This window comes from Cebus imitator, unplaced genomic scaffold (assembly GCF_001604975.1).
Source record: "Cebus imitator isolate Cc_AM_T3 unplaced genomic scaffold, Cebus_imitator-1.0 Scaffold311, whole genome shotgun sequence".
In the NCBI taxonomy this organism is placed as follows: domain Eukaryota; kingdom Metazoa; phylum Chordata; class Mammalia; order Primates; family Cebidae; genus Cebus; species Cebus imitator.
In genome coordinates this window covers 3,273,440-3,289,440 of record NW_016107626.1, presented here as the reverse complement: position 1 = coordinate 3,289,440, position 16,001 = coordinate 3,273,440, and the positions used below count along the sequence as shown (strand labels likewise).

The window sequence follows — 16,001 nt, the reverse complement described above, 5'->3', positions numbered from 1 at the left end:
AAAAAAATCAGTTGTATTTTTAAGTTTCAGCTGCAAATAACTGTACATTAAAATGAAGAAAAACACCCATTTATGGTAGCGCCAAACACAAAAAGTACCTGAACATAATTTCACAATAAACCTTTAAAACCTCCACCTCTCTACTTGCAAAATACTGTTCTAAGTATTTTTCAGGGATTAACTCATTCAGTTCTCATAAAACTCTGTGAAGAAAATACTTCATCATTCTCATTTTAAAGTTGGGGAAACTGAGGCAGACAGGTGAAGAGACTCACCCAAGAGCTATCAGATGGGAAGGGTCGGGGTGGAGCATGAAAACAGGTTGGGGAAAAAACACAACTCGGGCTCATCAACACAAGCACAGTCACGGCTCGGCCTGCTGGAACGCTACACCACCCAGCCCGGATATTCTGGAAACCAGGCTTCCTGACGCAGGTGACATGGAACCTGAAGGCGGTGAACCGCAGAGGCGGCTACCGGAGGCCTGAACTCGGAATCTCGCCTCATCTGCTTCCTCCTTTTTGCCCTTTCAATTTCTCTCTGGAGACCTGCAGAGTGATGTGGCTCTCCCTTGCCAGATGAACAAATTCCACTGTTTTGCGCTGCTCTTCGGTGTCTTTATTTTCCTTCTAACGAGGCTGTCCTTGAGCTGTCCAGAATAGTACCCACAGGCCACATGGGGCCATTAGGCTAAAATTACCTAAAATGTAGAAACTCAGTCCCTCAGGCCACGTCTAAGTGCTCATAGCCACATGACGACAGTGGGTACCATATGGGACAGTACAGATGAAAACACTGCCCTCATCACAGACAGGGCTTTTTTCAGACAAGAGTCTCACTCTGTTGCTCAGGCTGGAGTGCAGTGGCATGATCTCACCTCCCTGCAACCTTTGCCTCCTGGGTTCAAGAAATTCTCGTGCCTCAGCCTTCCAAGAAGCTGGGATTACAGGCACCCACCACCACGCTCAGCTAATTTGTGTGTGTGTATATATATATTTTTTATATAAAAATATACATGTGTGTCTATATTTTTTTGGGGGGGGGGCGGAGTTTCGCTCTAGTTGCCCAAGCTGGAGTGCAGTGGCAGGATCTCAGCTCACTGCAACCTCTGCCTCATGGGTTCAAGTGATCCACCCGCCTCAGCCTCCCGATTACACATGCCCACCAATTTTGGATTTTTTAATAGGGACAGGATTTCGTCCTGTTGGCCAGGCTGGTCTTGAACTCTCGACGTCAGGATGATCCACTTGCCTCGGCCTCCCAAAGTGCTGAGATTACAGGCGTGAGACACCGTGCCCGGCACTGATTCTTAGCTTTACATTTTTTATGCCCATCTAAAGCAGAGGAGGCTGAGAGTCAGAGAGGTTAAGTCACTTGCCCAAAGTGACAGTGTCCTCTGGCCCCCAGCTGTTGGTGACACCTGCATTTGACGGCAGGAGTCTTCCCACTGAGGTTCGCATAAACAGACTTCCCAAGGCACTAAGGCCAGGATAATTTCAAAGCAATCTATTTTCTGCTTCTCAACTTTTGCTATGTTCTCTCTGCTAAAACAGAACTGCCTGAGAAGGAACTTGTGTTTAAAAAAACTGACTTCTCCTTTCCCGTCCCCCTTTCACAATGGGTCCTCCCCTTTACAAAGGAAAGGTATTCTCTAGCGAGACTGCCCAACGAGCCCCTCCGATTCCCACCTACAGGTGTGTGTGAACACCGTTCCTCGGTATCTACAGCTACGAGAACGTAAGACGGGAACAGAACGGACAACCCCGTCTCACTGGGCAAAAGCCGCCCGCGGACAGTGAACCCTCTGGAAACGCGTCCCCCGAGGCGCGTGCACAACACACGACTTTTTAACATGCCAGTGCGCACACACTGATGCTGTCCTGCGCGAGTGTATACTACCATCATCACTTTAACGTTCCAGGCGAAAACGTTCAGTACTTAGAGCCCTGGATCAAGGCAAATTCCTAAACAACCTGACTCGGAATTCACACGCGCACCCACCCCTGTGACAGCAGCACCGGGGTGGCCGACAGCACCTCCGACCCAAAACGCGGCTCTGCGGGGCGGGGCAGGACCGGGAGCACGGCGCCGCTCCCCAGCGCCCGGGTTCGCAGACCCGCAGCCCTCCAGGCCTCCCGGCTCCTAGGCTGGGCCTCTCCCGCTCCCCGCGCCCCCGAGCCCCGCGGCCCAGGCCGAGGCCCCTCCTCACGCCCCGGCCACGACCGCCCCCGGGCCCCGCGCCCGCCGCGCCCTCACTCACCTGCTCGGGAGAGCGCGTCACTTCCGGGGCACCGCCGGCGGCCGACCCCTTCCGGTGCCTCTAGGCTCCGGCAGCCTCCGCGCTTCCCTAGTGCGCAGGTGCGGAAGACGGGCCGGCGGACCCCGGAGGGGACCTTGTCCGCGTGAGCGGTCGCCAGGAGGAATAGCGGGAGGGCAGCAGGGCGCTCAGCTGTAGCCGCGCTTCCCGCCGGCGCCCTCGCTGCCGGAGCCCAGGGCCAGCCGCCCCGCCCGGTGCCCAGGACCACCCGGCCCCTCCGTCCCGTCCGGCGCTGTGGTCGTCTGCGAAGCCTCCCGGGCCTGATGAGGACACCGCTCTTGCCCGAGGAAGCTACGGGGCAACGCGGAGCTGGCAGTGGGACCGCACGGCAGTCCCGGGCGCCGTCCTTACCGCCCTTCCCCGGCTCCGCCTTCCGGCCGCGGGGAATCCGGCGCGGACGCTCGGGGACTCTGCCCTGGAACCGAGCTGACAATCTACCGCGCCTGGTAATAAGGGTTTGCAAAACAAGTCGCACCAAAATCCCATTACCTTCATGAAAACTCATTTTATAGGATGATTTTTGAAGAACCAGTTTATTAAGAGATTACACCAAAACCATAAACAATTTATACGTCAAACTCCGACCGAAAAAAAATTAACCGATATCCAGGATGTTTTTCAAACGTACTGTACTCACAAACCAGACAAATTTGACTTGTTCAATAAATAGAAATGAAGTGGCTAAACATTTTTTAATGGAAATGGAAAAGTCTTCCACTCTGTACAGTGTTGAAGGGGTGCCCCCTATAAGTAGAAAAACCCTGACAAAATCAGAGCTTCACGTAGACTCCAACCAGATGAGCATATTAAGGTTTCTTTTCATATCTTAGGAGATGTGTCCGCCTTAATCCCATTGATAAAGACTCTGGGCCTGAGTTCTGATGTACAGTTTTAACATGCTAAGTACTGTTGATTCAACAACAAACCCTAGTGGGTGATGAGCTTTTGCGTACCAATCTGACATTTGTCAGCACTTCTGAAAATTGTGACCATCATTTTTCAAATCAACAATTTGCTGGATGCCAGGGAACAATAGGAAGAAGAATGAGCATCAATTTTCACGTCTTCCTTTGCTGCTTTACTGGCCTTCCACAGAAGTAGTCAGAAAAAAACAAAGCACCATCAACCACACTTCACGAACAACTCATGTTAGCCTAAGCTTTTCCCAACATTCACATGACGGAAGATATAATAAGTTAATGAAAAGGAATTGCTGGCATCACTTTCCCCCACAATATTACATGAAAATGGACAACACATTAAATAAACATTCTGTTATTAATCATTAAATATATTAACACCAAAAATCATGTATAAATTAGGAAATAAATGTACAAACTTATTTTGCAAAGTGCTTTTTAAAATATATACACAACATTCAAGATATTCTTAATGTAAGACATTTCAGATTGAAATTTTGGGATAAGTGTCCTTTCAGAAAGTATTATTAATACAGCACTTAAAAAACGCATACACACACACACACAAAAGGCATATTCCCAGATTGGCAAGGAATAAAAATAAACTATTTTCACAGTTACCTAAAATGTTTAACATTTTCAGTGGGAAATTTTAGTCCCCGATTGAGTTTGCAAATTAGTTCTATGAAAATTGACATGAAAAGAACAAAATCAAGGGAGAAGACTCCCTAACTGAAATTGCGAATACTTCTGTCAATTAGCAATTAAGAACTCTCTTCAGTCATATGAACATACACATTTACTTTTAAGCCCTTACCAGTGTTAAGGGTTTAAAAAGCCCTTATGCCTACAAAAGAAACACTGCTATCCCCAATTCTGTGAGACCTGTCTCAGGGACGAGGGAAGAATGTCCTACAACAGAACTGGCACTCAGCACAGCCAAGTCCTTTAATCTGTGCCTCAGTTCTTCATCTCTAAAAAAATTTCCTCACGCGGGCTGTCAGGATTAATTCAAGCAAAACACGTATGTGCCTTGTAAATTCTAAAGCACTTAACTCTGGATGAAGAACTACTTTTAACTAAAACGAAACATCAATTAAAGAGAAACGTCATTATTAGTAGGCCTCATATATCAAGCACTGGATATCTTTTGTATTTTCTTGGTAGTTCTTGGAAATTCACCAGCATTTATCCAAAGATTTTTTTTAAAAGGATTCATAGCAAATGTGAGTATTATTCCGAGTAAAGGTTGATCAAATGTCCATGCGAGTTATCAATGGCAGCGTAGGATTTTTCTCCTTTGACCATACTTTTCCAAGTGTGCTGTCTTTGATGTTTACACAGAATTGAAATGGGATTTAATATCCTAGAAATGTAAAAATTACTTGTTTCACTATATAAAACCTTTATTTTTCATTAGAAAGAACACAGTAAAGTTAATGGATGTGACTTTCAGACATCCCTAAAATAAAAGAAATGCTTGCTTGGAGATCTGAGCAAGTAGGTCCTGGAAGAAATAATATAAAATAAACAACTTGCCAACTGTTTGGAAAATCTGGTGTCAATATTTTAAATTATCTATCAATTTACCATTGGGCGTATTAAATATTCCAATCCCAGAAATGACCATCAGCTAAACAAGGGTCAAAGCCAGAGTAATCTCTTGACGGCCCACTTCCCAGAGAGCTGCCCCTCTTTCCTTCAGCAACGCTGCGCGCCCCGGGTCAGGCGACGCCCAGGACCCTTAGGGATTCATGTTTATTTGGAATACAGTCATTGATTCCTGTTTACTTTTTAATACAAGAACATGTACCTTTTTGGATAAACGGAATTGGTGAGAGACAGGCCATGAGCAAGCTCTGGAAGTGGCCATCTGTGGCTTCTCCCGAGGGAGATGTTTCTTCTTTTTGTTACATGACAGAAACTGACCCAACACACAGAAGACACCCTCCCACCCACCCATCGAGGCACAGGAAGAGGCTGCTCTCCAGGGGCTGCATGTGTATCTAGCTGTGGTGTAGCCAGTTAAAGAAAATTGACAACCCACGTTACAGCAACTGTATGAGAGAAATGAGACCTAAGGTCTGTTGATCGGAACAGGTGGACTACGGTGTCTTTGAGATCCGTCCCATCCCTGGACACAGAAATGCTCTGATGACAAAATGACCCCCAAAGTAGCTAGAAACATTGAGAAGGGGGCAGGGGGACAAAAAAAGGATACCTCTCCATGTACCGACATACAATACTATACACAGCACCAAAAGTATCACACTGCCAAGCGCCGTCTCGCGCCAGCGGTGCGCGCTCGGCGTCATACCCAGCATGAAATGAGCACGTTTCACATGCAGACGTGGCACTGGGTGAAAGGGTAACCAACATGTCACAATTCACCAGAGCTGCCGCCAGCCCATCCGGCCCCTGGATGAACACGCTACCACAAGGGCTCCAGCCATGTGTCCCTTACTGCTGGTAATTTCCATACTGGCCCTAAAAGAGATCAAGACACAGATTACATCCCTATAGTCATGAGTAAAAGGAAGACAGACGTCCCCCCCCCAGCCGGGACGGGGATAGGAGGGACAACGGCAAGCAAACAACCTCTGCCCAATCTTTGGGGGGCAGCAAACGGCTTTCCAGAAGCCACCGGCCAAGCCTGTGGCTGACAACGTAGTGAGGACCAAGCGTTTGTTCGTTCAGTCACACATGGGGATCGCTGTGGCTGGGTCTGGGCCAGATGCCTGGCATCAGACCCTTATGCTGGACCTGCTATGCAGGCAGGCTCTCCTCCAAGTGGGCCCCCTTGGGAGCCCCCAGAAAATGGGAGCGGGGGTGACCAGGGTAACAAGCTTCGATTTATTAAAAAAAAAAAAAAAATGAAGACCCAGCCTGGGCCACATGGCAAGACTCCATCTCTACAAAAATCCAAAAATTAGCCAGGTGTGGTGGCATACGCCAATAGTCCCAGCTACCTGGAAGGTGAGGTGGGAGGATCACTTGAGCTCAGGAGGTCAAGGCTGCAGTAAGCCATGACTGCCCCAGTGCACTCTACTATGGGTGAGACCCTGTTTCAAAAAAACAAAAAAAAAAAAATCTGAAGGCTGGGTGCAGTGGCTCATGCCTGTGATCCCAGCAATGTGGGAGGCCGAGGTAGGAAGACTGCATGAACCCAGGAGTTTGACCAGCCTGGGCAACACAGCAAGACCCCATTGCTACAAAAAAAAAATAAAAAATTAGCCTCGGCTGGGTGCAGTGGCTCACAGCTGTAATCCCAGCACTTTGGGAGGCTGAGGGGGGCAGATCACGAGGTCAGGAGTTCAAGACCAGCCTGGCCAACATGGTGAAACCCCACCTCTACAAAAAATACAAAAAAAAAAAAAAAAAAAAAAAAATAGCTGGGCAGTAGTGGCGCATGTCTGTAATCCCAGCTACTCAAGAGGCTGAGGCAAGAGAATGGCCAGAGCCTGGGAGGTGGAGGTTGCAGTTAGCTGAGATCATGCCACTGTATTCCAGGTCTGGCTGACAGAGTGAGACCCTGCCTCAAAAAAGAAAAAAAACAGCCAGGCGCAGTGGCTCACGCCTGTAATCCCAGCACTTTGGGAGGCTGAGGAGGGCAGATCATGAGATCAGGAGTTCAAGACCAGCCTAACCAACATGGTGAAACCCCGTCTCCACTAAATACAAAAATTAGCCAGGTGTGGTGGCATGCGCCTGTTAACTCAGCTACTCAGGAGGCTGGGGCAGGAGCATCGCTTGAACTCGGGAGGCAGAGGTTGGAGTGAGCCAAGATCGTACCGCTACACTCCAGCCTGGGCAACAGAATGAGACTTTGTCTCAAAAAAAAGGAAAAAAATAAAGTAGGAATGAGCTGCATGTTGTGGCGCAGTCCCATGAGGTTGAGGCTGCAGTGAGATGTGTTCATGCCAGTGCACTCCGGCCTGGGCAACAGAGTCACACTGTCTTAAAGCAACAACAACAAAAGGCCGGGCAGTTGCTCACACCAGCAATCCAAGCTGGGCACAGTGGCTCACACCTATAATCCCAGCACTATAGGAGTCCTAAGTGGACGGATCACCTGAGGTCAGGAGTTTGAGACCAGCCTGGTCAACATGGCAAAACCCTATCTCTACTAAAAATAAAAAATTAGCCGGTAGTGGTGGTGCGTGCTTGTAAACCCAACTACTTGGGAGGCTGAGGCAGGAGAAATCGGTAGAACCCGGGAGGCGGAGACTGCAGTGAGCCGAGATCATGCCGCTGCACTCCAGCGTGGGCGACAGGAAGACTCCATCTCAAAAACATGAAGAGAGAACTAGAGAGTCCATGGCCCGCAAGGCCACAAGACCGAGAATTCCTTAGGAGCCAAATGGAGCAGCAGACCTGTGATGAAAGCCGATCAGGAGACTGCCATGGAGGAAGGCACGACTCGTGGTCTTCATGCCTGATTCTCCATGTGCCCCTAGCTGGTTAATGATCAGATTTCCTGGGTGCCCACAGTGAGGGAGGGCGGGGAGGGAGGAAAGCCGCCCTGGCCTGACCGAGAATCCAGACATCACGTTCCTGGCAGAACACAGGCTGCCACATTCTCATTCAGAGCGGCCGTGAGGACCCTAGGCAGCAGGAGTCCGTTCCGATGTCTTTCTGCCCCTGCACCGCTGGGTAAGACAGACAGCTTCCAATCCAGAGCGGCTCCAGCAAGGGCACAGCAGCCCCTGAGCCCTGGGAACCTGCAGGCAACCCCGAAGCCTCAGCACACTTCTCAGAGTGCCCCGGGGACACCCGGCAATGTCTGGAGACACTTTGTCGGACTGGGTGATGTTCATGCTACTGGCATTGTGGGTGGAGACCAAAGGTGCTGCAAACATAACACGGTGGGCACAACGGCCCCTAGGAGACGCCCAGCGCCGGCAGTGCTGTGCTGAAACACCACGGCCATGGTTACAGTTGATTCTGACGAAAGACTATGTTACGTGAATATTTTGCAGTCAGATGAAAACATTCCCCCAAATGTGAAAATCTCTATCTTCTCCGTTGGTTTTTTTTTTTTTTTTTTTGAGACAGAGTTTTGTTCTGTTGCCCAGGCTGGAGTGCAGTGTTGCAATCTCGGCTCACTGCAACCTCCAACTTCCGGGTTCAAGAGATTCTCCCACCTCAGTTTCCTGAGTAGCTGGGCTTACAGGCACCCTGCTAATTTTTATATTTTTAGAAGAGACGGGGTTTCACCATGTTGGCCAGGCTGGTCTTGAACTCCTGCCTGCCGGTGATCCACCTGCCTCGGCCTTCCCGTGTTGGGATTACAGGCATGAGCTACCACACCTGGCCTTTGCCTTTCTTGTTTTTTAAAGACAAAGTCTCGCCCTCTGTAGCCCAGGTTGGAGTGTAATGGTGCAATCACGGCTCACTGCAGCCTTGACCTCCTGGGCTCAAGGGATCCTCCCGTCTCAGCCTTCCAAGTAGCCGGTATTACGGGCATGCACCACCATGCCCAACTACTTTTTCTTATTTTTTTTTGTAGAGACAGGTCTCGGTCTGTTGCCCAGGCTGGTCTCAAACTCCTGGTCTCTAGTAACTCTCCTGCCTTGGCCTCCAAAGTGCCGGGACTACAACCACGGGCCACCACGACCGGTCCCGGTCTTTCTGTAGGTAGGTGTAGAGTTGTATATGCTCTGGTTTAGTCTATAATTAAGTTAGAACTTATTTCACAGAATCCAAAGAAATTATTTTCAGGACTGCATGAAGGATGTATAGCATCTCATCAGAATTATTCAAATGATTCTAACATGAAGATGCAGATGGCTGTCGTTCCAGACTCCAGCATGATGCCGCTAGAGAGAGCGCAGCTGTTCCCCGCTGACCAGCGCCCAGCACGAGCTGGGGAGAGGCAGCCCCTGGTGCTGGCTGCAGTGGCCTCAGTGTCCTGAGAGCAGACCAGGAGCACTCCTGACGCCTGTGAAACTGCCTAATGGGCGTGCCCTTCCAGCACTGTGCCCTGGAAGGGGGGCCTGTGTTACACGATCTTTAGGCTTCTCTTCATCTAACTGGTGCCCCTTTGCCTTCCTAATGGAGCAGGCCAAGGAGCGTTTAAAAAACAGTACTTGGCCTCTTACCCATCCAATTCCCTGAGAAAAACAACTCCGATTGATGGAGTGCTTTGAAATTTTATCGGCATTGTAAAGGGTCCCTAACACCTCCAAGCCAGCACAGAGTCACCGAGTCACCACTCCCTGCTAAGGACTTTCTCAGAGGAGGCTCCAAAAACTGTCCGAGATCATTCTCCTTCGTATGCCCCATGCTGCAGCCACTGAGCGTCCTTCGTGCTGCCTTCACTGGGACAAACCACCTCGGCACGCCCCTTCCCGTGCCTGGCTCCTTCTCTGGGAGACCCTTGCCCCCGCAGTGCTCCCACCACACAGACCCTGTCCTCCTCTAGTGGCCCCATCCCACTCAGAGTGACATCGATGCCTCCTTTATGGGGGCCCCCATGCCCACCTGTCCCTGTCGCCTCCCGCCATGCTGGCCTCCTCACTGTCCCGGGAGGTCCCACTCTTCTAGCTTCCAAGGTGCTCTTTCCTCAGCTCTTTCAAAGCCCCGATCACTGTCCCTGGACAGAAAGGGCTCCCCCTTCCCTGGGCTGAGCCTGCAGCTGCCCACCACTCCCCACTGTGTCTTCCTTCTGGAATGTCCACACTGGCCAAATGCAGCCACCTGCACCCCCACCCAGAAGGCAAGCTCCACTAGGGGCTCCCCGCTCCGTGCTCAGCAAGGTCTGGCCCCATGGGACGACTGACAGTCTCAAGAGCAAGACATAAGCTCTAAAAGCACAGGGTTCGTGTCATGGCCACATGCCAGGCACCCAGCAGAGAACTGCCGCGTGCCCAGTACGCAACAAACGTGGGCAGAGTGAAGGAATGAATGGGAGACCCAGGCATGCAGATGTAACGGTGAGTTTGGGGTATGAAAAGCCGCTGCATGACTAAGGTGAGCGCGTACCCGGGAGTAATTCTGAAAAACCTCACAGGCTCAGAGACTTAACATTCTGGAAGGAACCCTGGAAGCTAGTTAGTTCTGGCTCATTATTCCTCACGGCCATAAGAGAAATCTTCATTAAGTCTCGATAGGCAAGGCGGACGGGCACATCTGTTAACATCCAAAACGCTTGCCTGCTCATAGCCATAGGGCCGCTGCTGCTGGGCAGAGGGCGCCGTCTGCGGTGCTCTGTAGCTTCCGTACTGCTGGCCTTGGCCTTGCTGGTAGCCGGGGTACTGCGAGGGTGCTCCCTGGGCAGGCCCTGAGAAAACAGCAGAAACCGTGAGGCTGGCCAAAACGGGCGTGTCCGTCTTTCTGCACCTGCAGGGGCTCCACGTTAACTCTGTACAGCGACAGCAGCACGCAACCAACGTACCAGCCCCTCCAGTCCTGTGAGGTCGCAGGACTGTGCCCCAAGCCTGCGACCAGCATGGGGGTACCAACAGCCTCTCCCCATCACCCCTGAGCTGCTGCTACCCAAAGGCGGGAGAGCAGGAGAGCCCTCCAGAACCCGCTGGTGCCAGTCACACTGGCTGCTGCAACTTAACTATCACAGGAGCTGCGGAAAACCTACAGGCAGGTGACACAGGCATCATCTCTAGGAAGCCCAAGTCAAAGCCTTCGGAAAGAACTGATAGAGGCCAAGTAATTTTTTTTTTTTTTGAGACAGGGTCTCACTCTGTCACCCAGGATGGAGTGCAGTGGCATGATCTTGGCTCATGGCAACCTCCACCTTCTGGGCTCAAGTAATTCTCCTGCTTCAGCCTCCCAAGTAGCTGGAACCACAGGAGTGCACCATCATGCCGGCTAATTTTTGTGTTTTTTGTAGAGATGGTTTTACTATGTCACCCAAGCTGGTCTCAAACTCCCGGGCTCAAGCAATCCTTCTGCTTCAGCCTCCCAAAGTGCTGGGATTACAGACATGAGCCACCGCAATGAGCCTCAAGTAAGTTCTTTTTATTTTGAGACAGAGTCTCACTCTGTCGCCCAGGCTGGAGTGCAGTGGCACGACCTCGGCTCACTGCAACCTCCATCTTCCAGATACAAGCAATTCTCCTGTCTCAGCCTCCCAAGTAGCTGGGATTACAGGCATATGCCACTATGCCTGGCTAATTTATTTTTTGTAGAGATAGGGTTTCACCATATTGGTCAGGCTGGTCTCAAACCCCTGACCTCAGGTGATGCACCCACCTCTGCCTCCCAAAGTGCTGGGATTACAGGGGTGAGCCGCCACTCCCAGCTTTCTCAAGTAATATTTAAACTACTATTTAATTAGCGATGGCCCTAAAGGGTGAGCAACCTTTAACAGGGCCTCTCCTTCCTCAGCACAGCAGAATCATGCATGAGTCTCATATGAAGCCATGTGTGTAGGGCTCATCCTGAGAACTGAGATTTTGCTCAGACTGATCTGGGGCAGCCCCAGACCTTATTTTACAGAAGCTTCCTGGGTGATTCTAAGCTGCAGTGAAGGCCGAGACCCACAGGCTTCGACCTGCTGTCAAAAAGGTTGAAGCTGAGCATGGGGCATGCAGGTGGCAGACGGACAGGATACTGGCTCCCTCACAGGCCGCCTGGACAATGAATTTATGTTGATGCTTAAGTTACAGTGTTTCAGGCCGACATGCATGGACGTTTCCAACTTTTCTGGAAACCTACAGCTATTCAAAATAAGAAGCTGATTACATATCTGCCTGCGGCCAGGGTTGCTGCACACGTGCGTGTGTGCGCCGTGGGTGGGCGCTGGGGCGCCCTGAGGAACATGCCCCCGCTTACCGTAGCCCTGCTGCTGCCCGGGGTAGCTCTGCTGGCTGGGGTACTGCTGCTGGGAATAGGCCTGCTGCTGCGCGGCACCCTGCTGGTACCCGGCCTGCTGCTGGCTGTACTGAGAGTTTCCTGGAGGGAGGAGGAGACACGGAGATGACTTCCTGTGCAGGCTGAGGGAGCCCCCCCCCCAGGCTGAGGGAACCCCCTCCGGGCTGAGGGAGCCCCCCACCGGGCAGAGGGAGCCCCCCCCCCGGGCTGAGGGAGTACATTCTGTGAGCGGCTCACAACACGGTAACTCTGGAATTCCAAAACCAAATCTGTGGCTTTGGCATCTGCACTTTCTCACAACGATTCAAATACTAAACTATACCTTTTTCTTATCTTACAGAAATACAAACAGAAAGCTAAGAAATGAAACTGCTAACGTGACAAGTAAGACAGAGACGAACGCCGGCGTTGTGGGCAGAACTGTGCTCCCAGGGATGCTGAAGTCCTGGAAGGACTCAGTCAAAGGCTTCAGGAAGAACGGATACAAGCCAAGTTATTACTAATAACTCACTCTGTCACCAGGTGGAGTGCAGTGGCGCAATCTCGGCTCCCTGCAGCCTCCGCCTCTACCTCCAGGGCCTGTGAATGGGACCTTATCTGGGCATCGAGTCTGTGCAGGTGTAATTTATTTTATTTTTTCCAGAGAGAGACCCTTGCCGTGTCACCCAGGCTGGAGTGCAGTGGTGCCGTCAAAGCTCACTGCAGCCTCAATCTCCCTGGCTCAAGTGATCCTCTGACTTCGGCCTCCCGGGTGGCTAGGACTACAGGTGTATACCAGCATGCCCAGGTAATTTTTAAGTCTTTTGTAGAGACAGGGTCTCCTTATGTTTCCCGGGCTAACCTGAAGCAATCCTGCTGCACCGGCCTTCCAAACTGTTGGGATTACAGGTGTAAGCCACCACGCTCCGTGCAAACTGTCAATTTTCCTATTTTACTTTTCTGGTTGGAAACAGCTTTCCTTTTTCAGAAGCTATAAAATTTAAGTATTTTAAAACTGGAACCTAGTAATGTATTTTTTAAAATAACAACTTTATTGAGATAATGCACATTGGAATCGCTTAAAAACCCATCAGGGTAACTCAACCTGTGGTTAGATGGGATGACAAAACCCCCGCTCTTATTCCAGGCTGAGCTCCTCCCTAAGGTGAGAGCTTTGGAGAAGCCTGCTTGAGCCTTCCCAGTTATTCTTCATCCAGGAAATTCCTTGAGTCCTGAACTTCCACACCTCCCTCAAAATCCAGGGCCGGTTCCAGTGACACCTGGCACATGAGCTGTCATCATCAGGTGGGAAGACTTAAGGTCGCTGTTCTTGACCCTGCCCTCACGAAAGCCACCTGACGTGGGGGGGTTTCTCAGCGGTGTCAGGTTTCTGGGGGTCAGCCTGCATATTCTCATGTTTTATAGCCCACTTTATTGTTTATATAATTAAGGAGCCAGTGTGTAGGAAATGGGCCAGCTTTGCCCTGGCACACAGCAGGCATGCAACAACTGTGCATGTGCCAGCTCAGAACACACAGCCCCAGTACCCAGGGACCAGGCCTGCCTCTCACACCCCACTGGGTGCTCAGGCAATCCAGTGTGAACAGGCAGCAGCTGCCCTATCCCCAGAGAAAGGGGGCTGCTGAGACAACTCTGCAGGGAAGGGGCACAAAGGCTGTGGAAAAGACCTTCGCTGTTTTCAGATGTGTTTCACGAAACCAGCAGAGCCGGGGGAGCCCAGGCTGTGCTCGTGACAGGAAAGCAACGCGGCGGGTAGATATGGGGCCTTTCCTCTGCAACCAGCAAATACTCCATGGTTCTTCCTTTTCTTTCTCTAAGAACTCTTCGGCATTCTGCGGGGTGTCTGTGAGAAGGTGCTGGGCAGCCTGGTGCATCTGTGTAACAACAGGCCAGCACGTGCCCTCTGCTTGCTCAGAAGGAGCACAACGCGGTAACAATCGGCCACAAGGGGTAAGTGAACGGGCAGCTCAGAGCCGTCGCATAAAAACAGTGATCCACGTGAGGACGCAGCCAAGGCAGCCCCAGTGCTGCCCCGGCCTCCCCACCCTGTCGTCCACCCCTGGGACACGCTGGTCACCACCTGGTGACAGCCTGTGAAACACGCACGACACACCGGCCATTCTCGGGAGTCCAGGAGGTGTGGACAGCCATAAGGTAGGGTCCCTTAAGTTTCTGTGACAGCCAACGATGTTCCTTTTTTCCCAAAGGGAATCTCGCTCTGTCGCCCCAGGCTGCAGTGCACTTGGGTGATCTCAGCTCACTGCAACCTCTGACTCCCGGGTTCAACTGATTCTCCTACCTTAGCCTTGCAAGAAGCTGGGATTACAGACACGTGCCACCAAGCCTGGCTAATTTTTGTATTTTTGAGTAGAGATGGAGTTTCACCATGTTGGCCAGGCTGGTCTCAAACTCCTGACCTCAAGTGATCCACCCGCCTCAGCCTCCCAAAGTGCTGGAATTATAGGGATAAGCCACTGTTCCCGGCCCCGGTGATGGTTAACTTCTGAAGCTGCCAGCACGTCCACATGATTCAAAGGTAAATGCAGACAGACCCACAGCTTCAAGAGGTCCCGGGAAGGTAGCCATGTCCACCCCTGCTCTAGCCTAACCCCATGTCCCACTGTAGGCGTTTGTTTGTTGTTTTGGTGTTTGTCCAGTTGGCTGATAGTGTTAGCGTGCGTGTGTGCAAGTGTACAGTCTCATCTTCCTTGTATTTTCACAGAGAAGGCTCATCCCATCCAGCCCCACACCCGGCTCTTGCAGCTCATGGGGCGGTCTCTCCTGAGGGCCATGGTGCCCAGCAGCCAGGTCACAAGGAGCCAGGCTCTGTGCCGTCTGAGCCACTGCAAACCCACTTCCACGCAAGTGCAGGGCTTGTGCCCCACCTGGGCCCCTCCCCCACCACGCACCACATCCCAGTGCTCCCGCCCAGCATGCGTGGCCCCGTGACCCCTGGTGTCCCCTCCTGGCTTGGTCGGCCCCACGCTGGTCCCCTCCTATTACTGGTGCCCTGTGCATGAGCACCCTCCTGTTTTCTTTTTCCAAAAACCCTATGTGTTTGTTGGCTCTGGAGCACCCTCCTGTTTTACTGGATTCTGCAGGCTCCTGATGGATGCTGTCACCAGGAACAATTCCAGCCCCAGCCTGTCCGACGCATCCTGCTGAGGGATGACACAGTTGGAACATTCTCTCTCTCTCTCTTTGTTTAAGACAGAGTCTCCCTCTATCACCAAGGCTGAAGCACAGTGGTGCGACCACAGTTAACTGCAGCCTCGAACCCCTGGGCTCCAGCTACGCTCCGCCTCAGCCTCCCAAGCAGCTGGGACAACAGGCGCTTGCCACCATACCTGGCTAATTTTTCTGATTTTTAGTAGAGATGGAATCTCACTATGTTGCCTAGGCTGGTCTCAACTTCCCAGGCTCACACAATCCTCTGCCCTGGCCCCCACAATGCTGGGATCACAGGTGGGAGTCACTGCACCCGGCCTGGAAAGTTCTTCATGGTGCCTTTGACCTATTCCTCCTAACGTCCCCCAGCCTCTCCACTGTACCATGAGCCACTAATGTGTTTGAAGGTGGCTATGATGCGTCCCTCAGTCTCTTCAGAACAAAGCACCCCCAGGCCTCTCACCCTGCAAGACTGCACAGCACCACCTGCTGGAGGATAAAGTGTCACCTACGTATGTGTCCTCCTCATGTCAGAATCTAACTAACAAGCAGATGGAATAAAAGCCTCCTAAATCAAGGAGGAAACCATGCCACTGTCTTACTGGTCTTAAGAGATTACTGGCTGGGCACTTTGTAATCCCAGCACTTTGGGAGGAAGAGGCAGGTGGATCATGAGGTCAAGAGATCGAGACTATCCTGGTCAACATGGTAAAACCCCGTCTTTACTAAAAAAAATACAAAAAATTAGCTGGACATGGTGGCAC

General features: G+C 51.4%; 2 protein-coding genes across 8 annotated transcripts in view; both read right to left on the bottom strand.

The window, feature by feature from the left end:
* MTG2 (mitochondrial ribosome associated GTPase 2) overlaps positions 1-6,840 on the bottom strand; it is a 21,199-nt gene extending 14,359 nt beyond the window's left edge. The window contains exons 1-2 of one of the 5 annotated variants that reach the window (XM_037729568.1): positions 2,261-2,298; positions 1,943-2,056 (exon numbers count right to left, since the gene is read on the bottom strand). Coding sequence is in view for 1 of the 5 variants with exons in the window: in XM_017503457.2 (XP_017358946.1) it covers positions 2,261-2,822 (562 nt within the window). In the remaining 4 variants the exon portion in view is untranslated. The other 4 variants (XM_017503461.2, XM_017503457.2, XM_017503456.2 and 1 more) reach the window with 4 other exon arrangements.
* SS18L1 (SS18L1 subunit of BAF chromatin remodeling complex) overlaps positions 2,834-16,001 on the bottom strand; it is a 38,426-nt gene continuing 25,258 nt past the window's right edge. For all 3 annotated transcript variants that reach the window (XM_017503471.2, XM_037729572.1, XM_017503472.2), the window contains 3 exons: positions 12,031-12,150; positions 10,392-10,519; positions 2,834-5,724 (listed from right to left, as the gene is read on the bottom strand). In XM_017503471.2, coding sequence (XP_017358960.1) covers positions 5,698-5,724; positions 10,392-10,519; positions 12,031-12,150 — 275 coding nt within the window. In that variant the 3' untranslated portion in view covers positions 2,834-5,697. The remainder of the gene's footprint in view (positions 5,725-10,391; positions 10,520-12,030; positions 12,151-16,001) is intronic.